At 45.4% G+C, this 23,370-nt stretch overlaps 1 protein-coding gene across 2 annotated transcripts in view; it reads right to left on the bottom strand.

Moving 5' to 3' along the window:
• LOC149371544 (uncharacterized) overlaps window positions 1–23,370 on the bottom strand; it is a 159,057-nt gene that overhangs the window by 13,218 nt on the left and 122,469 nt on the right. For both annotated transcript variants that reach the window (XM_089565809.1, XM_089565810.1), the window contains 12 exons: window positions 17,844–17,963; window positions 15,308–15,468; window positions 13,069–13,171; window positions 12,011–12,062; window positions 10,360–10,473; window positions 9,286–9,393; window positions 8,637–8,768; window positions 7,144–7,263; window positions 5,814–5,950; window positions 2,890–3,112; window positions 868–951; window positions 669–776 (listed from right to left, as the gene is read on the bottom strand). In XM_089565809.1, coding sequence (XP_089421935.1) covers window positions 669–776; window positions 868–951; window positions 2,890–3,112; window positions 5,814–5,950; window positions 7,144–7,263; window positions 8,637–8,768; window positions 9,286–9,393; window positions 10,360–10,473; window positions 12,011–12,062; window positions 13,069–13,171; window positions 15,308–15,468; window positions 17,844–17,963 — 1,462 coding nt within the window. The remainder of the gene's footprint in view (window positions 1–668; window positions 777–867; window positions 952–2,889; window positions 3,113–5,813; window positions 5,951–7,143; window positions 7,264–8,636; window positions 8,769–9,285; window positions 9,394–10,359; window positions 10,474–12,010; window positions 12,063–13,068; window positions 13,172–15,307; window positions 15,469–17,843; window positions 17,964–23,370) is intronic.

The following is a 23,370-nucleotide window of genomic DNA, read 5'->3' as shown; positions in this document are numbered from 1 at the left end:
GCCTCTTGAAACCTCGGCATGGAAATGCATACATTTGCACCACACTCTCAAGGGTAAGGCACAGTAAACACCAAAATGTATACTATAGACAGCATGTACGACCCCACTACACTGCTCAGTGTGTCAGGTGACATGGATTCAACAGGCTCCCACATTAAATACTGATGGTAGCAATCTTCAGAGCCCACTGGTAGATGCACGACTTGTCTGGTTGCCATGTGACATTATTGCCCCCATTTTGATGATGGAAATGAAGCAAACGCCACATGCGACCAGATCAAATACACCAGGAGTTTGTCATCCTGCAAGTAGCTTCAAGGGTCATGAGATTGATATGCAGCTTGTTGCATGGGACATGAACAGTGTCCCATGCAACAATGAACAAGGCAACAAGGACTCCCTTCAAATTTCACTGTTTCAATTCTCATTAGTTATCCCTCAATCTTCAGGGATACCAACAATTTGACAAGAAATATGACACTCGTAGTAAGGTAACTGCAACCTTTCTGGAAAGCCCTAGAAGGTCTCGGATGCTGTGGGCAATAAACATCTCTTTCTAACGCGGAAGAAGGTTGGCTATATTGTTTACCGTAATGCACAACTGACGCAGTTTTTCCAAATAAACATGCAGCATCTTAAGCAAACAGCAGGACAGCAGAAGCACGGACCTCTTTATCCGGGTCCTTGATATTGATCTCAACATTGCAGGCCAGGTCATCGTCCCTCGTCACTGTCACAGAGGACACCTCTTCTATCTGGGCCAATGTGACAGGTTGCTGCAATGGAGAGAGGCACCAGAAAAATGTGAAGCCAACTGCGCACAGCCTGTACGCTTGAAATTCGAAGAGAAGGGGTCCCCGCACTCACAATGGGCACTGTACCCCGTGCATTGTTGATCTGGCTGATTCCAAACTTTGGGCTGATCATTATTCCGGTCTCAGTGTTCGAGTCCTGCACAGCACAAGAGGGACAGCAATCAGTCACGTAGCACAGCAAACGAGAGCTCCAACCACTGGTACATCAGTGCTTCCAAGCATATATGGATAACTTTACAGTCACATGCACCTTAGATAGACTCGGCAACATATTTTTCCCTTTAAATTAATGCAGCCCAAAAAGTTTTTCATGTGTTGCCGAGACAATTTAAAACAAACAATTTTGGAAATCGGCACAAGCAAGCGAAAGTTATTGCGTAAAAAAATTTAAGATGCAAGCGCATTAAAATACCATAACAACTGTATGTCAAAAAAGGGCCTTATGAGCCACCAGTGCAGCCCACAGTCCATGCCACAGCACTGGTCTTTCACATCACTGGTCCCTGTTACTATGATATAATATAAAACACTTGTTTGTTCCAAATGCGATAACCTGCCCCCATTTGGAGCTCACTCCACGCCACTCTTTGTATGGCTGTGGAGTTAGTTCAGAATACCGCAGTCTATTTTATCCTTTCTAAATACAACCGGACCGCGAGTGTTACATCAATGGCATCAAACCTTTCACTGCCTAATATAACGCTACACAGAAAAATCTTTTTACCTTTTCTCACATAAGTTTTATCATCATCAAACATTGCACAGTCATTTCATTACAACATCCATTTATCGTTATTTTTGTGCCTACCATAAGTACAAGGGTGAATTCAATCCCCAACACACAAACTCCCTTTTCCATTCTTCTATCCCTTGCAAGTCGAATGAGCCGAACCACCTTCCCACAGCCATAGCTTGTACACCTAGCTAAGCAGTTTGCCGGCAGTCATCGAAGAAGTTGCTTTCAAGCGACGTTGCGAGTCATGTATAGTGCTTTAGCCTATCTGGTGCCTTATGCTGTACAGTTTAGTCTCATCTTCTTGCAATTTTGCCTGCCGTCTTTGTGTGTTCTGTTTCATTTTGCCTTTTTCAGCTTGCATAGTTTTTACGAGCCATTTCTTACTTGTTTTGCACCCCACCCCCCTCAACCCCTCAGGGGGACCACCATTTGCATAAAATTTGGGACACCCGTTTGACACAGAATGTTCGAAGTGGTATCAAATGACTTTGTATGTTCCTGAGGACAAAATTACTAATTGAGATGAAGTCCAAAATATGTTTGGGACTCACAATGACAACTTTTCCGCCCCAAAACCGCACATTCCGAAAACCTTCCGATGGCGAACCGCTTGTCCCACGGAGTTCCCCGGATGACGATTCATTGTGTTATGATGCACGTTTATAAAATTTATTAACCAATATAACAAGGAAACACACCGGATACAACGAAGGTGGCTGTAAATTGCAACAGTAGTGAAAAATGCATGAGGCAGATGGTGCTGCTTGTGTCTTAGAAGGAATGTTTCTGGAAAGGAAACATCCGTGGATTTTTGGATTTGGTCTCCTTCACATTTGCTGAGCATGCCGTAAACACTTGAAGCTCCTAAAGCCCCTGAGGCAGTGCTGGCGAAGAATTTTTCGTTATTATTATTATTTTTCTGTCGAGTATAAAAGAAGCCACCTTCTCGCCATTTCCCAGCTCACTTCCCACTGCTTTCTCTGCAAGCAGTTCTGCACTCAACAAGTACAGCTGCTCTCCAGAATCGTACCGCCATCTGTTGCATCCAGCGGTAACTATGAAGCTGTTCAAAGTGCTAAGCTCATCACAAACCCTGTAAACAGCTCCAGGGTATATACCTGACCAGGCAGGTTCGTCAAAAGCACCCCCCCAACCCCATACAAAGTCCATGGCCAAAAATGGACTGGGCTCGTCTAAAGTCATTAGAGGGTTAATAAACAGAGCATCCACTAAAGCTTGCATTGTTAGAGTAAGAAACAGTCACTGCAATAACAACAATGCAACCTCAAAGTGAGCTCTGAGGCCACAAGACCCTAAGGGAGGGGGGCCACCACGCACCTTGGTGCTGGTGGCGAACACCTTGGCGCCATAGCTGGAGAGCTCGCCAATGACCTTGAGGTAGTGCAGCTTGGCCTGCAGGGGGGTCAGCTGCTTCTGGCCGGGGGCGCACAGGGATGCCTGGTTCTGCTTGAGGAAGTGGCTGAGCAGCTTGCGCAGCTCCTTGCGCTTCATCGTCTCCAGCAGGGAGCCCGGCACAAACCGCTTCAGGCCACTCTCCCGCCTGCACCACCACACAGCCTGCTGGGGCACGGCCACGGGTTGCCTTCGCGGTCTGAGTGACTCAGGCTACTCCTTACAGGCTCAGTAGCCTGGCCCACCTCACAGTCCCACTAGTGATAACATGAGACTCACAACTTGGCATGAACCTGACAACATGAGCCTGTCATGAACCAGACAACCGGAAAGCTGGAATAGATTTATGGATCACTCTCAGAGGGGGGCAGTTGAGGAGGTTACCATTTGAACCACGTATTTATTCGGCATTTTTTTCACCGAAAAATGTGGTTCAGCATGGTTTTTTTTTAACGTAAAACTTGCTTTGTGATGTAAAACCACGGAAGCAATAAGATTACTTTGCTGCTGATGTCACATGACATGATTTAATATACTGCAGGATGGGTCAACCAATTCAGAAATGCTTTGAGCTAGATATTAAAATGATTGGATTTTGATGGTACACACAAAGACATGATTACAGTAGAAGAGTGGTACGGGCAAGTTGGTTCACTCTGAATCCGAGACAAAGCAAAAGCAGTGCAAACAAAAACATGAACAACAAGAGGAACATAACCAATGTGAACAGGTGCCGACAACCAATTAGTTCCAATCGTTGCACATATTTACCCGGCCACAAGCTAACAAAGAATACTAAACATTTCTTCCTTTGTTGAGGAGCCAAGCACGCTGATATCTGATTAGAGCGAATGGCAAGGGTGGTAACAATACAGTAAATAACATATCAAAGGCCAAAACAAAATCCAATTCCTGCCAAGGCATAGCCAAAGCGCCTTATATGATCAGGTCACTGATGACGTCACTTGTAGAGCTTAAAATTATCTTCCAACTCAACATATTCACGTGCACAAACTTATGTAAATGCGAGACGCAACAAAAGTGGTGATGAGTGAGTCTGCAACCAGCACTTCCCCATTTCTAACTGAATCGTCTGCATTGTCTTCTTGCTTTTGTCTGTCGTCTAGTTCGCACTGTACCACCCACAATGAACTGTAAAAGTGAGCTGATGAGTTTCCTTAGGAGCGGGCAAATACTCTGGAAAAAACAACTCTGTTGTCACCATGTTGGCATCTTCCTTTGATGACTTTGTTCTCCGCAGGAATGGCTGCAGTACCAACATATGATCAGTGCAACAGCACTGTCCACCACTGACAGAGCACAGCAAAATGCTCGAGATGCCACGTTTAGATTGGAGTATATTTGTTACCGTATTTGCTTGCATAATGATCGCACTTTTTTTTTCAAAAAATTGACGCAAATTTAGGGGTGCGATCATTACGCGGGGTAAATTTTTTACAAAAAATTTTTGAGCACCGAAAACGCAAACAAGTCACAGGCAGACAACCCTTATCACATGGGCGCGCTACCCGCGGTTACGCCGCTAAACCCTGTCATCGCGAACCGATCTCGGCTTACACCGTTAACCGAGAAGGTAGAGTGCGAAAAGCGCAAGAGCTGGCCCACTTCGAGAACGTAGTACTTTCTTTGCACTAAATCACATTCCAAGAGCAACGCATCAAAATAGGCAGTGTGTACAGTGCTGCGCGACGGCGCTTTTATGCAGCCTTCGATCTCGTCCGATAGCGCGGCAACAGTGTACAACAGCAATGTCCCACGGCGCTCAAGCTACGCATTTTACCGCCGTTACGCCGAAAAATGTCCGGTCCCTGCCGCATCGTTGATGTACTTAGGTGACACGTTCACAACACTCTGAGCACTGGATTCCGCGCGCTTACCGCATTGGTGCCACCTGCGAGCGCGGCGGACGAGGGCGCTCTGTACTCCCTAGTCGTCGCTAGGCCTAACTTGTTTCATATCGAAGCCACAGTGGACGGCGCTTTTGAATTGACCAACGCTATAATGAATGTTCTACTTATGGTGCCGCCCTACTCACAACCTCATTGTTTCATATTAAAAGAAATATATACGATCGATTTCAGCGACGCCTTCGCAGCGGAGCTGGCCAAGCAGATCGGGTCACTCGCGCTGCAACGGCGGCAGCTGGTACGCGGCTGCGAATGTAAAACTAGCTTGTATTGCAGTTATCACTCCTACCAGCAACTCGATACAGGCCCGCGATCCTCAAGGAGGATTCATTTTTGATGTTCCCGTATCCCAGGGCTTATTATTTACGAGAACAATAAAGTTTAGCCGGATCACCGCGTCACTTCGTTCGTTGCACCGCAACCCAGAATGGTGGCGAGACTTGCGACAACGGTGAAGTGTGATTCGAGATAACTGTAGTTAAGTTTGGTATCCGCGGTTAAGCATAACTGCATTTAGACTGCCCGTGTGACCGCAGGTCAACCGCTGCAATGCTGACAAAGCAAGATGGTAATCTGCACGTGCCATTTGTCAGACAGATAAGCAAGTACGATCATCGTCGGCTAGACTCGACATCGTCGACAAATTGCCGCGGCAAGTTCGAGGTGCGATCATTACGCAGGGAATAAAAAAAATTGAATTTTTCCAACAAAATTTGGGGGTGCGATCATTACGCGAGTGCGATCATTATGCGAGTAAATACGGTAATTACACCTCAGTAACCCTGCAGCGCAGCATCCGAGTCTGTTCAGAGCACTTTTAAATCACCACTGCATGCAAACAGAGAGACACAGGTGGTCCAAGCAAAGTGGAAGCAATACAAGCACTACGACCACATAACGCGGGATCAAGGAAGTGCTTACTCGACCGACTTGATGGTGACCTTGCCTTGGATGCCACTGCTGAGCGCATGCAGGTGGATGTGCAGGGCGGCCAGTTTGAGGGCCACATCATACTTGAGTTCGGGAGCAAACCTCTCCTGAACCATGTCATTGCAGCACTGCAACAGGACAAAAAAAAACACAGAAATCTGCCAAGGCCACCACAAAAACAGCCGTTGCTGTACTTGGCACATGCACCGTGCCCATTCACAGGGACACTCATGAAAGAAGATTGCACGTAAAGCTGAAAAATTTAAATCATTTCCTCATTACAGCGACAGACAATCCTGGTCCCAAATACCATCAAATAACATACAGCAGGAAAATGCACTTGAAAAATAGGCTTGAGCTAAATATGTGGCTTTTCACAGTATTACCAGTGTTGATCGACATCAGGAAACTGGTTAATCATCTCTAGTAGCAAGCTGGTTAACTAATATCTGATAATTAACTTTATAACTATCACAGTTAGGCAACTGGTTGCAATAAAGATTTGTAGATGGTCATCAGGAATAGCGGCATCAGTTTTTAGGATTTAAAACACAATCATCCTTAGCGCTGTGGCCGAACAAACTTTGGTTACTTCGTGCCAAAATACATGCCTATCGAAAAGCACACCGGCAAAGCAATCTTCCTAGTGCACGTAAGTAGTCAAAAAAGCCACAGTGCAAGGGTAATCACATTTTCGAAATTCTAAGAACTGTTACAGTTATTACTAATGACCGGCTACAAACCTCCAATTGCAACCAGGTGCCCAACTCTAATAGTGAAACTACTAAAAATTAGTTACCCAGAGTAACTATTTCTGGTGCCTGCCAACACTGGTAATACAATGCTGCAAAAGTCACATTTTACCACAAAAAGCCCATTTCCTAAAATTACTTAAAGCCTTCCCTGAAACACCTTGCAGAGACTGCATATACACTGTATATTTTTCGCTATCCTGATTAAGAGTGCGTTGTCTAAGGCCCTTTCTGAAAGGCAGCTTGTCCCCTTAGGTGACTGAAGCCTCAGGTTATGCTAATCCAAGAAGTGCTCACTGTACTGACTCACACAATAGGGACACTAGCATAATGAACGCACTTGCTATTTTGGATGAAATCTGAAGCAGTTGTAGCAAAGAACGCACTTCGCCACAACCATATGGGTGTCTAGGGGAACTCTAGGAAGGTACTACGTTCAATGCACTTCACCACAGGTTATAATGACACTAAAGAGCAGCATAAGCAGTTAGGCACAAAGCGGAGCACTAACCACAAATGTGCGCAGATGCAAAGGACGGGAGAAACAAGACAGGCCAGCAGCCACTTGCCTGCATGAAGAGGTACTCAAAGGCCACGGGGTCTTTCTGCAGCAGGTCATAGGCATCGAGCGGCACAAAGGCCACCCGAAACAAGCACCGCAAGTGATGGGCACCCGGCCTGGCTGCAATCTGCGACACGGAGTGGGAGTGCAAGGGTTCACAAAAGCTGCTCTGCACAGCTGATATATCAGGGTAACTGAGAATAAAACCCAAAGGAAGCAAAACACATCCCTGTATATCAGAGAGTCAGGTGTGGCTGGTGCAGGATGCAGCTAATCAAGACCAGTGGGGAGGCCTTTTTCCTGCCATGGACTAATGTCTCTGGTGGTGCTGATGACGGTGGTCTACCAGATAAGCACATGTTTACGGCAGCCCCTATTCTGTCTCCCCTCTCTTTTCAAACAGACACTGAATGCTAAGTGCAGCTACACTGCGATGTTCCTTGCGCACCTTGCACTGTGTCATAAACTATAGGAATTCAGAATGGTTAACATGGATATTTCTAAGCCCTAGGAATTATGAAACCGCTATCCAACACTGCCACCAATGACTCCACAAGCTAAAATGTAAAGCTCTTGTCAAAGGTTTCAAGCCCAAGGTGGTTTCCTTCTAAACCTTTTCATGCGGCTCTTGTATAGTCTCCGTGGAAGCGCTAACTTTCAAAGGGGAGAGGACCATAGTTCCTTTCACATCCTTCAAAAGATTTTGAACATTTGGGATGTGTAACAAGTCATAAGGCGTGGTCCAGAAGCAAACCCCTTGGGCTCTGAACTTCAGAAAAGTAATACGCCTTTCAACGATGATTGAAAGGTAGAAAAGCATAAAATAATGGCCACGTGATCTCATAGCTAGCATCAGTTGTGTTCTTCTTCACCTTCAGCCACACTGCGAACCTTTCTGAGCCGGCGAGATCCGTGGTGTGTGCAGTACAACATACGTATTTTTGCTATGAAAGTGTCCCCTTGCTACGTGCCCTGAATTCTAGCACGGGCATTGTCAATGCAAGTGTGCAAAATCAAGAATCGCTGGCAGCAAGTTGTAGTGCATCTATGAATGAGGAACTACAGTTTGTGAAAGCCTGAAAGCTCCCAACAGCAATGAGGACACTGCCCATATCATTTGTCCTGGTGAATTTCATGCATTGCAAAAGCGAAACTGTCCTTCGCAAATTTACTCTCACTCTCAGTAATGCCAGAACAACAAGTACTACAAAGATACTTTGATACTTTGATTTACTGCAGATATTACTGATATGTACAATCTGAGATTTTTATCACTTAGACCCCCTTAATGAATTTCCATCATTAGCTATAACTTGCCCTCCCCTTTCATTTTAAAATTTGTCTCAGAACTCGTGCATCATAAGTGTCTCAATGGTCACTGTCCTAACAGCCCATTCTGTATCTCGCTGGAAGCACATTTAGCTTGTACACAACAGGCGTACACATATATTGTATGACAATAATTGCAAGTCACATGAAGCATGCATGGCATAAGCAAACCTTGGCCAGTGAGTCCTTTGGATCGAGAAGAGTGAGCTTGTTCCGGCGAACTGACTTGATGTGCTCCACAACAAGACCAAAGTGCTCCATGGCTTTCACCGACAGCTTTTCTTGCAGAGAGTTCAAGACATCCTGAAAGAATAATGCAAAGTGTCCGAACAGTACACCACCACTCAGCCACAAGATGTCAGCTGGCAGTCTAGTCTAATCAGTTCAACGTTATTTTGTTGAAATCCTCGAAGATGCAGGGAGCTGTACAGTATTTAATAGCATGAGATCGATCTTTCAGCACCAGTCACTAGACAACAAGCCGTCAACATGTGGGAAACAGAGCTCGCATTATCATCTTAACATCCGCTCGCAACACATTATGGCAGAGCTGTGCGTTGTGATAGCATGAACCAGTACTGTGTATTAGCATCATGAAATTTTGAAGCAGGTGATCCTGCTTAGAAAGTTCAAAAGTTACCATAAGTATTGTACTGTAATGTATTGCACGCTTTCGTGAGTAGGTTGCATGATTTAACGCTTTGGCTAAAGCTTGAAATGCTTTTGGAATAACTTGAAGCATGGAAGTCATCCCAATATAAGCTGGTTCCAGTGCAGTTTCACACAACGTGACAGTTATGAAAATGTGAGGCTGACATACCTGCACAGTTGTGGAACTGTCATACTTGAAAGACTTGGTTTGACCATTTTCAAGAAATACTTTCATCACATTTGGCAAAAAGGGAACGCAGGACTCGAACGTTGATGGCTGTAGTGAAAAAAATTAAAAAAAAAAAACGTGTCGCTGTACATTTGATGCTTGAAATCACAAAGCAGAGACTCTGTCAGAGACACTGTATGCTAAATGTACTGCCTCACGAGACAGTTCAGTCACTAATACGTGCCTAGCACCTTTTGACTTGACTGCTTCTGCCCTCCACGCCCCCACCCCACACACACATGCACGTGCACATATACACACACATGCATACACACTCAAGACTGGACTACACATGCTAGCATTACATGCAGATATTCGATTCAAAGGCGCCACCATAAGTTCCTTTTTAAAGTATGCAAACAAACGCAAGCCTCTAAACTCTAAAGCATTAACAAAGAAAAAACAACAAAGCAAGCAGGAGCATTTGAGTGCAGCCAGTATTTGCAAGCATACTTTCTGCTGTTGAAACTGTTCCCTTTTCCATGCTTCTCCCCCACTTTTCGCACAGCATCATACCCCCAGCTTCCCTTCCATTGAGCTTCCTACTAACAAAATTTCAGTTGCACAGGCACTTCCAAAGACTTCATAAGTTATCACACTATGCTCCCTCCTGACCTTCCTTTCTTCTTTCTACGAGGCACCAAACTACACTGGGCTGCAATTTTCTCCTTTGTTGCCAAGAAGAAAACATAATAAAACAACACGCACTGACTTGGTTTCATGTAGCTTATTTGGTACAGCTGCTGCAGTTTACAGTAAAGCGAGCTCATCACACAGCTTCTCACTTGGAGGGGGAGAGAAAACATTACTCAACAAAAGCTACAGGCCTATATTTTATGAAGCAGACAGTGCAGTGCCAGGCACTGTGTCCTTGTCTTAAAATATACGAGTCTCATTATTACAACCTTCCTGGCTTCAAAGAGGTAAAATAAAACCCACTTTGCTTTCACTTTACAACACAGCCTCATGTACGAGTAACTAGACCTCAGGAAGCATGCAAAACGAGGAGCTTACACAATAAAGAGGTGAACCGTTGATGACAACACCCTCTGCAAAGCGAACCCTAGACGGATTAGTCTTTAACTTTGCTTTCTTCGCAGCTGTTAGGAGGGCTGACTTTCGGGTTGTCTGTAAGAAAAGAAGTCACAGAGTTTGCACTGCAGAGTCAGTCTACTGATTCCCAAACTGTAAGCAGCAGGATGCGAGTGCTAGTATTACAAGCTGCAAGTTTCTCATAGCTGCTGTCTTTCAGAAAAACAAAGAAAAATTACTGCATAGTAACAATTTACAAAGTGCACACTAAATAACATCCATCTTCATTTAGAAACAATGTGAACAATGTGAAATTAGCTTTGATTTCTTCAGCCTGGCCGTAGCACACCAAGGCCACTTACTATCTAATTTGTAAGGCATTCTGCAGTTTTAAAAACATCATCAGCATAGGTAGAAAAAAAAATTTTTAAACTTTCAATGAATCTTTTGTAAAATTTTTTAGGGAATAAGAAATGCATTACAATTCCAACAAAAAAAAAGCATTTCAGCTTATACACTCCACCATTGTTAAACTACAGCTACGCTCTGAAATGTTGCTTTGTGCAAGTTATCAGCAAAGTTATGCAATAGGATGGCATCATAAGTGACAGCTTAAGATTGTGCACAAGAACATGTCCAGTAAATCACAAAACGAGCATCAGTAACCAGTAAATCAGCATGTTCCCGAATAACCATAAAAAATATGAGCATCTTGTGCAAAGAAACAGATCTTTATAAGGCAGAAAAGACAAAAACAGAAATGAAATACAGGTGCCATCTCTGGGATGATTTTGCAAAAGCACAGTGTGGTGCGTTGACTCAGTTTCTTGGGAGCAAATCCCAGAGGTTAGGCTACACCCCCATTCACTCCAAAACGGTGCTCACGGAGTTCTTTTCACTGCAGACCTCACAAGTCGGAATCGAGTGGCAGAAAAATTTTTACATGCATTTTCTCAACAAAAAATGCTTCTTTCGCTGCCAGACAAGCATCAACATACCCAGAAGGAGCCTAAGAATCAATTTTTATTAAGAACATCAATTGCACTAAGTTGTCCTTAGTGTCCTTTTAAGTGGTGGCTTAAAAAATCTACAGATATATAAACATTTCCAGAACGCAGCACTAAGTGTTTGAAATGACCAAAAGATTGAAACGACTGAAGAAACTGACTGAAAAAAACGGCTCATTATCCCTGATTAAACAAATTACTGCCCTATTTCCACAACGTATGTCACCTGTTAATTCCTGCAGCATGTGTTATATTCATTACTTCATCACATCACAACAACTCATTTTTTCTTTCCAAATCAGCATGGATTTCAGCAAGGCCTCTTATGCAAAACCAGCTGTTAAAATTCATCTCTTCATTTTAATACTGACCACGGCTATGAAATGGATATCATTTATCTTGAATTTTCTAAAGCATTTTATCGTGTTCTCCATCTTCACCTTGTGGTCAGACTTCCCAGCCTCAGAGCACCGACGCGGTGGCTCGGTGGTTACGGCACTCGGCTGCTGACCCGAAAGACGCGGGTTCGATACTGGCCGCGGCGGTCAGATTTCAATGGAGGCAAAATTTTAAATTTTCAAAGCAGCAGCAAAAAAAAAGAAAAAGAAAGAAAAAAACAGACTTACATTGTTCACATGAGGCTGGCAGACTACCAACTTGACAGAGAGCTTGCATGACCTGGAAAGGTAAAAGAATGCTAACTTACCTGGGGTTGATCACAATAGTGTAAAAATGAATGGGACACATGACTGAACATCCCGCATGAAAAAAACTGGAGTATTGAAAAAGTATCATAATTTTATTACTATGGCCAATAATTGTAATATGATCAATGATAGTAATAACAGTACTATGATCAAGCAGCCCCTAATTATACCCTTCTACGATACCACAACTTATCTTAGAGCTACAACTAGGACTTCGTTCCCGCACCAACAAAGCAATGTTTATCTGGGTCTGTTTATCTGCAGACAACCTATGCTGTCAAAACAGAGTAAGAGCTATTAACGCTTAAATCTGCAGGAATTTGAGCAAAGTGGCATCTCTGGCTAGTTGGTAACACACTGACAAATGCATAGCGCAGAAAGACAAGACAGGAAGAATGGACAAGGTGAGCACTCGTTTCATCCCTTCTTCTTGCCCCATATTTCTGTGCTACGCCCAACGGATAAAAAATTTGTTTGAATTATGTGGTTTCAATTAATCGATGCTTCTCTATACAACTGGGCATTGAGATGACCAAAGCATCAGTTGATAAATAAAATATGCGAATTAACCAGAGTTCACTGTAACTTGCGACTGCCCTGCACCGGCCACTTTTTCTGCGAGTATTCTGTATTTCAAAGCGCACCACTGCCACTCGAAGGCCTTCGAAACGTCGATGGGAGTTCCGCACTGTTCTGTCAACTCGACACACCATTGATGCAATGGCCACTGTGGTCATCTGTGCTGTAATACTGAACCACCGTCAAGTTAATACAGTGCTGTTCGTTCAAAGGCCTTTGAAACCCCTGTGCAACAAGTGAATTATACGGCCTTCTCACTAAGCACGTAAAAATAATGAGTTGATTACAATAACAGCTCTTCCTGGTAAAAGAAAGCAGGGAGATGCATGACCCGACCTCTGACTAAGGCAAGCAGACTTTTTACGTGCAGCACCCCGTCTACACAGTGTGGCACTCACTTGACCAACTCAATCACGTGTTCCCTGGGAGCATTCTTGACATCCTCCCCATTGATGCCGAGAATCTGGTCCCCAGGCTGCAACTTGTGCTCACTGGGGCCACCTTCAACAGGGGAGCGGGAAAAGTTTTCAGACTTGAACAGTATTGAAAGAGTCTTCTCACTGCGACCACTACTTCCTACAGCATGAGGTAGCTTACTCTGCCTGGAAACTCTCCCTGTTAGGCGGCTTGATTAGCCATACTTATAGCAACCAGCACATGGAAAACAAGGTTTGGGACAGACAGAGGCAGTGGCAAACAGAAGAAATTTTTTTTCTTTTCCTGAACAATGACACTTGCACTTTTGTATGGTTCTTCAGGAAAGCACATGACTATCTTAAGATGCCCGGCTAAAAACAGGCTTTTCTTTTTTTCAGCAGCACAGCTCGTTGCGAGTACGGCTGTGACCAAAACATAAAAAATGGGAGCACAAGCTATGTAAAAATTATGTGACAAAACAAGAGGGCATAAGACCATGAGTCAAGCACTGAAAACCGTAAAAGATCAGAAAAACATATAGGTGTGTTCAGACAAGGACAGTAGTTAAGGTCCCTTGACCATTTCTCGGTCTGAATAAAATTTTTATATGTGATAGGCAAAAATTTATATGTGATGGGCAAAAACGCTTCAACAGCTCTTCCTTCAATTTGTATAGATCTCACAGGGTCAGATTTTGTGCAGTTGTGGAAAATACTGTCTGTTGCAAAAGTTTACGGTCGACAGCATCGCTTGGCTGAATGGTGCAGTAGACTGTAAACTTTTGCATCAGACGGTACACTTTGTGGGCTCCCCTCAAAGATTACTTAGCAATAATGAAAGGGTGAGAGCTTTTCAACTATCTCATCCTGCTCCCAAGCTGCCGTTAGTTCCTCACGCATGCTGCTAAGTTCAATTTTTTCTGTAGTGAGGACTGCACTGTCACCACTCGCACTTGCAAAAGATAACATCAGCAGTAGCTTACTGACATACAAAGAGAATCTGTATATTTCTTGGATTAAATGGCCAACCTGGTGCATTCTGGATTACCATAAAGCACAACTGAACATTTATGCGACTTTGATCTAGGTTTTATGAAAGCGGCAATGCTTGGCTGCAGAAGTTCGATGTAAGAATTTTATCAACCTGATCCCAAATCAAATTTCCCTAAAATACTCAGGAGGCATGGAAAAATTCTGGTTCGCATTAGGTAGGCCTATAGAGGCTACGCTAAGAAGCAAACTTCTTTACATTTTGATTTATTGCAGTAGCTGAAAACATGCTGCCAAAGAATATTCCAAGAAAGCATTTCCTGCTTTTGCAGTGACTGAAATATAACCACATGCAGTCCTGCTCCATTTGTTGAGTATGCAAATTTATTAGGCAGGTATGGGACTGCAGAACAAAAAAAAAAGAAAGAAAGCCGCATATAAAGCAGGTGAAAAAATTGCCCATCGTTGCCTACCGCATTTTTAATTATTTCACACAAGCACAACATTCTTTTTGGAATTTGCAAGGCTTTGTGGCTCTTGCAATCATCCTGTACGCCAAGAACGTTTTAAATACCCTGCCACGGATCTGCGTCAGCCTAAGCAGCTGTTGGTGAAAGGGCGGCAACAGCAAGGTGGGAGTGCGCGCAGAGCTGGCTATAAGTTAAGGCAAGCGTGCATTTCTGCGTTATTTTCGTTGCGGCCTCTTTGATCCTACCCTATCACGTAATGGAATCTACAAACTGCGTCTTATCGCACAACTGCAATTTGTAAAGCGCTGCCCACATGTCATATGCCGTGGCATAGTTCCGCTTTTATGCCTTCGGTCATTTGCATTCGCACCACATAGCGATGGAAATGCCACAAAAACATCCACGTCGCCTGTAAGCTTGCAAGGCGTAGGCACGGTATTCATCATTTTGCTCACAGCGCAACAAGAACGGGACACGACACGAAAGACTAACACAAACAAGTGCCTGTTTGTGTTAGTCTTTCGTCTCGTGTCCCGTTCTTGTTGTGCTGTGAGCAAAATGATGAATACTTACCAACTCGGCCAAACTTCTGCCTTGTTGGCGTGGGTGCAGGACGCTGAAAGCCACCGAACGCTGTGGCAGTAAAGCGCTGACTGAGTTTATATCAGTCTCACTTTGGCCACGACATGATGTCGCCGTACCATGCGTTAAACATAGGCCCTTCTGCTCACATGGCAGTGAAAATAATTGTGTGCACTTACCTTCGGTCACAAAGCGAACAATGACTGGCTTTTCGCTGCCAGCCACGAAGCCAAAGCCAAGCTGAGAGTCTCGGAACAGCTCCACTTCCCTGGGGGCTGGGGGTGGCTCTTCCTCGTAGTCCTTGCGAGGATCTTCGTAGGTGGTCGTTTTGCTCACATGACTGCATCAGAACACCGTAGCCAATAAAATGCGGTGCTCGCCAACCTTTGCTCCCACCTAAGCTCTACTGGTTTGAAGTACTCCTAGCATTCAGAACAGTTTCAATTTCAAGCCTTCTGCAGAAGTGAACAGTTCAACTGTGCAACTCTGACCTGAATGGCTTCAAAGGGCTATGTCTAATACCCCTGTCACACGGGCAAGTTTAGTGACACTTTCACGAAGTGCACTTCTCCAGAACGAGTGACACTTTCGGGGCGTGCTGCTACACGGAAAAATAAAGTGTCATTCGGAATTGATGGTGGTGATGATGGCTTTTCAAGTAAGGCACAAAAAATATTACTTTTCGCGCTTCAAAGCTTCAGTGTACAGTTAATGTACAGTAGATTCCAAACTGCAAGCAATTTTTTATGATTATCAAGGAGCTTTGTGCAATATTGGCGATTACAAAAAAGGCTTCGCAAGACGAGACAAGCCAGGAGCAGTACTTCACTTTTTGAAGCATCATGGCGACTCACAGCGATAACGTTTCTGCGCAGCTGACACAATCTGATTGGCAAAAAGTGGTGGCGACATACATGTTTAAATAAGTTTACATGAACAAGAGGGCAAAAAAAATTAGCTGCGTTCAATAAAACACCATTTTTATTGCCGATGTTGAATTCAAATTTCGAAACGCTGCTACCGAGGCTATACACTTCGCCCCTCGGGAAAAGTGAAGTGCGTTCCCCAAACTCACTTCTTGTCGAGTGCGTTCAGCAGCGAGTGTCATTAAAGTTCATCGTGTGACACGATGCGAATGACACTACAGGCGAGTGTCACTCGTTGAAAATGACACTAAACTTGCTCGTCTGACAGGGGTATAAGTGCTAGAACACTTGCTAAAAGCCCAAGTGCATCATGGTGACCCGTGCTAAAGATGAAAGAACTGCAGAAACACATGGCTCTTCATTCCTAATACGAAACTGGTTGCACAGTGATTCCCTAAATCTTTGTGTTTGTCCACTTCTAAACACAACATGGAGCAGACTAGCCAATAGGTCTACACACGCCAAATGCACCCGTAACTACCCTCAGCACATTGATCAAGGATCAAGATGCAATGGTAATTTTTATTAAAGCAAGGAAGATGATGATTCAATAGCAGCCTTCCAAAATGCCTTGTCTAATGCATTATCTTGGGGTGGACTGACCTACACACAGAGATTTGGTTTATGGGGCGTAACATCCCGAAGTGGCTCAGGCTATGAGGGACACCATAGTGGAAGCCTCCAGGCAACTTTGACCACCTGAGGTTCTTTAACGAGCACTGACATCGCACAGTACATGGACTCTAGCATTACGCCTCATTTGAAATGCGACTTCCACGGCTGGGATTGAACCCATGTCTTTCGAGTCAGTAGCTGAGCGCAAAAACCACTGAGCCATCACGGCTGCTCTACACACAGAAAAAAATGGTTTTAAATGAGCATGATTTGCTAAAATCCATAAATGTTCTTCAAACCTTAAGATAAGACTTTTAGTAAGCTCAGATAAGACTTTTAGTAAGCTACTGGTATGCGCAAGTTCTGTTGTGATTAGGTTTCACTGGTGCATCTCAGAAAATTATAATTCAGGCTGCTGGTTGATAAGTTGATCTCATTCTTCGCACCTTCATCCTGCTCGAACATTGTGCTTAACAGAGTAAGGACAGAAAAGTTCGGTTGTGTGCTTTTTGGAATGATGCACAAGACATCACTAAACGTAGATCATCACGTGGAATTCATCTAAATGTAGCAAATATTCTGTCGTTCCAATTTTTCGCTTACATTGTTTTGGTTTCAAAAGTCAAACAATGGCCTGGCATCACAGTCGAGTTAAGACAATGCAGAAATCATGTAAGGTACACAAAAACAGCAATGTAATAGCTGCTTGTTCATATGTTGTCCTGCCAGCTCATGGGGCAGGCTGCCATAAAAGCCGGAGAGAATTAAAACAACAAAGCAGCGATTATATTGGTAGTTTTTGTATTATTCATGTGACTTCCCTGTTTCAATTTGATTGACAGTGACGTTACAGTTACGCTGCTGAAACCAAAACAATATGAGCAAAGAAATTTAAATAAAAAATTACTTAGTGGGCATAGGTAAATTTCAGGTGATTACCCTTGTATACTAATAACAAAAAACTTGAAGCCACCGGTGTCTACAAACTGTCTGAAGTGAAACTAATTTTAGATGTCAGCGTTTTCTTGCTAAGACGTTCTTTAGACGTCGCCTAGCCTTTTGTGAGTAGTGGGCTAGAGGGTTCCTTATCTCCTTATTTATTTATTTTTTTTTTTTTTGTAGGAAAAGTGACCGCTCGACATTCTCCTCCGGCCGTTACCCAGGCCGCACTCACTTGATGAAGTATGTCCTGCCGCTCTTGTCGACGGCCGCCTCCCAGCCGTAGGGCAGCCCCGTGCACGCCGAACTCCATGAGTCCACGGGCGGTAGCCACGACGACGTCCGCGTCTCGTGGCTGCGGGGAGGAGAAAGGGGCGAACGAGCTGCAGCGCTGGGCACACGGCCTCTTCGTCTCGCGTTTCGCCGGCCGAAAACATCGCGAAACTATACATGCAGCTCGAGCGGGTGCCGGACAAGAGACGGCCAACGGCCGCGCGAGGGGCTTCCTTCCGGCACAAGCGCCGAAGAGGGCTTCCGCCGGTCTCTGTCCGCGCAGGATGCTTCCCAGCGGCTGATGTACGCTCGGCCCGAGGGAATCCGAGCTACTCTATTTTGTATGGCTGGTGCAGCGCAGGCATCGGCCGAATCGAGGAAGCAAGCATGTCAAGCCTTCACGCCTGAAGGGTATACCGAGCTCTCAAAAAAGAAAATAAAGAGAAAACGTGAGGCGCATTTCCTAGTCACCCGCCCGGCAAAACCAAGAAAACGGCGATGCAACAGTTTGGCAGATCGCGTCGGGGCTGCGAGAGAGAAAGGCAAAGAGAATGACGGCAACGGCGCTGAATCTAATGAAAGTGACCCCGCTAACAAGGGAACGATCGCGAAACGCGCGTGCCTGATCGGGAACCGTTACCCGGACGGTCTACACGGCAGCCGCCGGCATCCCCAAGACAAAGCCCGACGACCTCCTCTTTCGCCCGGGAAAGCAGCCCCATTTCTCGGCTCCCAGCGGCGCGCTTAATGGGGATTCATGGCGGAACTAGGAGCGCGGCTAGTGAAGAAAAAGCAGCGGCTTAGTTTGGCGCTTTCCTCGCGGGAACTGTTTGTGTAGAACTAATCGCGGGTATGCGCCAATTGTGTCACTTTCGCGCATTGTTTAACAGTTGTTTTCATCACCAAAACAGGCCCATAACTGGGTTCGAAAAGCTCAAACCGTGCTGCCCGTCAGTTCCACTTTCCGGCTATGTCACGCACATTGCGGAGAGGGGACGAGAAAGAAGACTTTCTTCAAGGTCAAATCAAGACCAAGCTATATGCTGCGCGGGTGAACAGCCGAGGCCAACCATATGCCCACCAGTGAACAGGACGAGAGTTGGGGTACTGCCCACACAGGATGGCTTTGGAGCACGCGAATAGAAGAGGCTCCTCGACCGCGCACGTGCAGGAATCGGACCGAAGCGATATAGAAGAATAAACCAGTATAGCCGGACCAAATGGGCACTGAAACTCCCTTGTATACGTCCTAGGGACGTTCGAGACGTCCTAGGGACGTTCGAGACGTCCTAGGGACGTTACAGACGTCCTGCGGACGTCCAATGAAGTTGAATGCTAAAGGTCTGTGTATGTGAAGGAGTACCTGAAGCGACATTATAAGGGTGCTCCTGTGAATGCGTGCCTCGTCCGTCAAGCATCGGGAAAGTCGAGGGGTATCGGCGCCCGGATATATGGAGCCTCGCGGGCAAGCCGATGGGCCAGCCCCTTGCGTGGTCTGGCACCCACATTAGTGACCGAGGCATGGAAAAGTAGTGAGAGGGCGGAGAGGAGAAGAGGATGCCGCAAATGGGGCACCAGAAAGCTGCGGTAAGGGAGGCAAGTTCCTGAGTCGCACACGCGACAGCAGCAGTCTCGTGAGCGACTCGGGTGAGGAAGAGCGGTAAAGGGTAACGAGAGCTCCTCAAGAGGAGTGGCATAAACGACGCGACCCATGCTCAATAGATAACAGCACAAGCTCCAAAACACGCCCAGAAACAGCTCTACACAAGCCCGAATCTTCTTCCATCGCTACCACGCCTGCGATTCCTTGAGCGGGCGCGCCGGATAGCGACAGCCGAAGGAGTGCTAGGACACCACCGGGAGAGAATGGAGACCACCTGTTCACCAACCTAAAATTGATTGAATAAAAGTTTTTCCTCCTCCCTGCTCCACTGTACAAATTTGGACAAATATATTGGACAAATTTTCCGTTACCAGGGCCTAGGAGGATATAAATGTGCGCACTTTGCTCATGCCTTACCTTTTAAATGGCTCACTTAATCTAAGGGGCAATGCCAGCTCGTTTTGGTCAGCGTTTCCGGTTTCCCGGCGTCAAATTCAAATTTATTTAGCATCAACAATGATGTTACAGAACTCGTGATGCAACGGGGTGCTAGCAAAAAGCCTGTAACGGCTTGACAAAGGCTAGCACCCCGTTCACAAAGCAATACAGCAGTGGACAAAAAGTGATAGCGATATAAAGAAAAGCAATATATATATATGGCGACGGCTTTACATAATCATAAAAACATGTTAAGTGATAGGGCTAACATTGCGGGTTCATAATTGTAAGTGTTAATGTCTTGGAGGTGACTTGGAGGTGTTATCAGAAGAGTTAAGAGCATGTGGTAGTGTGTACATCAGCATTTGGCGGCCATAGTTAGTACGGGTGTGAGGAATCTGAGGAATCGTGTTTTCTTTTCTTATACTACCTAAACGATGAAGCTCAACTGCCATCCTTCTAAAATATAGCAGCAAGAAAAAAAGGAGAAAATCCTGTTCTTGTTTTCAATGGCCTGAACGTGCACTCTACCAGCCCAATTACAGCAAAGCACTCCATCTTAATTTTGTTTACCCTCAATCTCATGCAATTTGCGAAAAAAATAGAAAAACACAAAAAATACGCGAACTTTAAACAAGATGAAAACAGAAAAGTGATGCCAATCCAAAACAGACAAAAAATGCAACGGAATAACAGGCACTCCAAACCAAACAAAAATGCAAACCGATATGATCGTAAAAGAGGCTACTACGAAAGAAGGTGACATGTTGAATTGTGAAAAAGAACAGGATCTGTAAATTCCCAGACGTCTTGTGAAAGTCAGTTCCAGTACAAAAGCATAAACAACACGAAATCGTTCACACACTACAAACATATGACGACACAGAAACAAAGTGAACAAGGTTGGTTGGTTTGGGGTTTAACGTCTCACAGCGACTAAGGCTATGAGAGACGCCGTAGTGTAGGGCTCCGGAAATTTCGACCACCTGGGGTTCTTTAACGTGCACTGACATCGCACAGAAAGTGAACAAGGGATGAGTGGGGAGCCTCTGTGTTTTTTGTAGCGAAAGCTACATTGACCACGAACTTGCGATTTCGCTGCCGCGGTACTCCCAGTACAGTGAACTAGAATCCCTGTACTCCCAGGAAGCACAGAGACTGACCTTGAACCATTGCCTAGCAACCGCCGCAGCTGGCGGACGCAGCGCGCTCGCCGCGCCATCTGGCACGACGTCACACTGCGCGCCTTGCCGCGGAGCCGGCGCCACCGTTTGGTATGACGTCACACCGCTTGCCTCGTGGTTGCGCTCGCTTTCGCTACGTATATCCTGACATAGCCGAGCTAAGCCACTGCCAATTTTTAGCAGCAAGCTAGAAAGATTAAATCAGAAAAGGAGATGGTCAATAGCGAAGAAGAACAGCATCTGTAACTGGCACAACGCCTTGTGGAAAGCGGTTCCAGTCAGTTGACGTGGACGGGATGAATGAATAAAAGAAAGAGTTGTTGGAACAAGTGCCAATGTGATCTCTCTGAACGGGTTCGATGCGCGATAAGATAGGTATAAAATAAAATGGACGAGTGCTGTATTGGTGATTGTTCGGGATCATGATAGATTTCGTGAAATAAGCGCTACGGTGTTCAAAAAGTGGCAGTGATAGTTTTTTTTTTTTCGTAGCTGTGACGCTGCTTATGCACTTACAGTTGGATATGATGAAGCGTGCCGAGCTATTCGCAATTAGTTCGAGATATGTAAATGTCGAAAGCCCATGGTCCCAGACTGATGATGCATATTCTAATTTAAGCCTAACTAAAATCTTGTACGTACATTGTTAAACTGCAGCTGGCTACTGCGACGAGTTACGTGCACTGGAGAGGTTGCTTTGCCTGCAAGCTTCTCGAAAGCACATCTATCTTGGCGCGATGTAGCCAAAATTTGTTGGGCCACGGCGCCGAGGGTAACCGCGTTTTCGAAACTAAAAACTGATGCGAATATTACCGTGAGGTGCGCCCCTCTCAATAATTAAGGAACCGAACAGCAATCGTTAAAAAGCATCACTATTCAATATTAGTTAACCAGCTTGCTAGTTAGCACGTCTTAGCTGTATTCAGACGTATACTACACCGCTGACAATGTTATGCCGAAAAAATCGTTCCTCTAACTTAAAAAGCCTATTTTTTAAAAACTGAGGAAAGTCTCAGGTAAAACACCCTGTATATGGCACTGCGTGTGGACGCTTTTCGACCACCTAAGCTCCGCAGCTCGCCATGACTGTGGGCGTCAACATGCTGCCGAAAAGGTGGCCCGCTACCCGAGTCGCCGAGCACTTGCTCTCTCTCACCGTATCCGAGGACAACAGGCTGGGAAAAGCGGCAGCGCCCCTAAGCGCTTGCATCCTGCTTCAGCCGAGGTTGAAAATTGTTTCGGGGGAAGGAAAATGACGCAGTATCTGTCTCGCACAAAAACCGGTACCTACCCGCACCTGCACAAACTACACAAGATTTTCCCTACACAATATGCAGACGAATGTACGTGGTGGCAGGGTAAACCTACACTAGAACATGTCACATGGACCTGCCCTAAGGCGGACTTAGAGCCAAGAATAAACCACCCGAATGTGATGCAGTGGGAGCACTTGCTGGCCAGCGAGGACGAGGAAGCGCAACGATTCCTTGTGCGCCGAGCCACGATGGCAGCAGTCAAGTGCGGCATCCTGGACCAAGGATCGACCACGGCGCCCAGTGACCCGTAAGGGTCAAGAACACCTTAATTTATCAGCAATAAAGTTTTTTCCATCCATCCATCTATATCTCGGCGGACACCTGCACCGCGCCGTAAGGGAAGAGAGGAAGGTGGGAGTGAAAGAAGAAATAGGTGCCGTAGTGGAGGTCTCCGGTATAATTTCGACCACCTGGGGATCTTCACCGTGCACTAACATCGCACAGCACACTGGCGCTTTCTGCGTTTCGGCCGGGTTCGAACCCGGGAACTCCGGCCTAGTAGCCGGGCGCCCTAAGCACTGAGCCACCGCGGCGGGTAAATGAGGTCGTCCAAAAGTGTCTTGCGATTCCTGTCGCTCATACAAGAAGCGAGACCCTTCGACAGCGAGTTTTGGGATAAGCAAACAGGCAAGAGCTAATTCTCGCGGAATATGTTTGTTTATGCCAGCCTCTAACTCTTTGCCCACTCGAACATAACGACAGAGCAGGGTCAAAAATACGACAAAATGTCTTGTTCGTCGTAACGACAGTGTTTTCGGTTGTTTTGTAGTATTTTTCTGCAGTGCTGTAGTTTTTTTCTGTAGTACGTTTCTGCAGTCAGCAGTTCTGTAGTACCTTTGTGTAGTGGCTACACGAAATTTTGTTGTTACAAGTTAGTTCTTGGTAAAAAATAGAAAAAATCTGTTGTGAAGACAGAAATATTTCTGTTGTGTTTACCGACTGGGTGAT

Source organism: Amblyomma mixtum, chromosome 1 (assembly GCF_055824585.1).
Source record: "Amblyomma mixtum isolate Tamu chromosome 1, ASM5582458v1, whole genome shotgun sequence".
Taxonomy (NCBI): domain Eukaryota; kingdom Metazoa; phylum Arthropoda; class Arachnida; order Ixodida; family Ixodidae; genus Amblyomma; species Amblyomma mixtum.
Note: the sequence above shows the minus strand (reverse complement) of the source record. Positions and strands in the feature narration are given on the sequence as shown.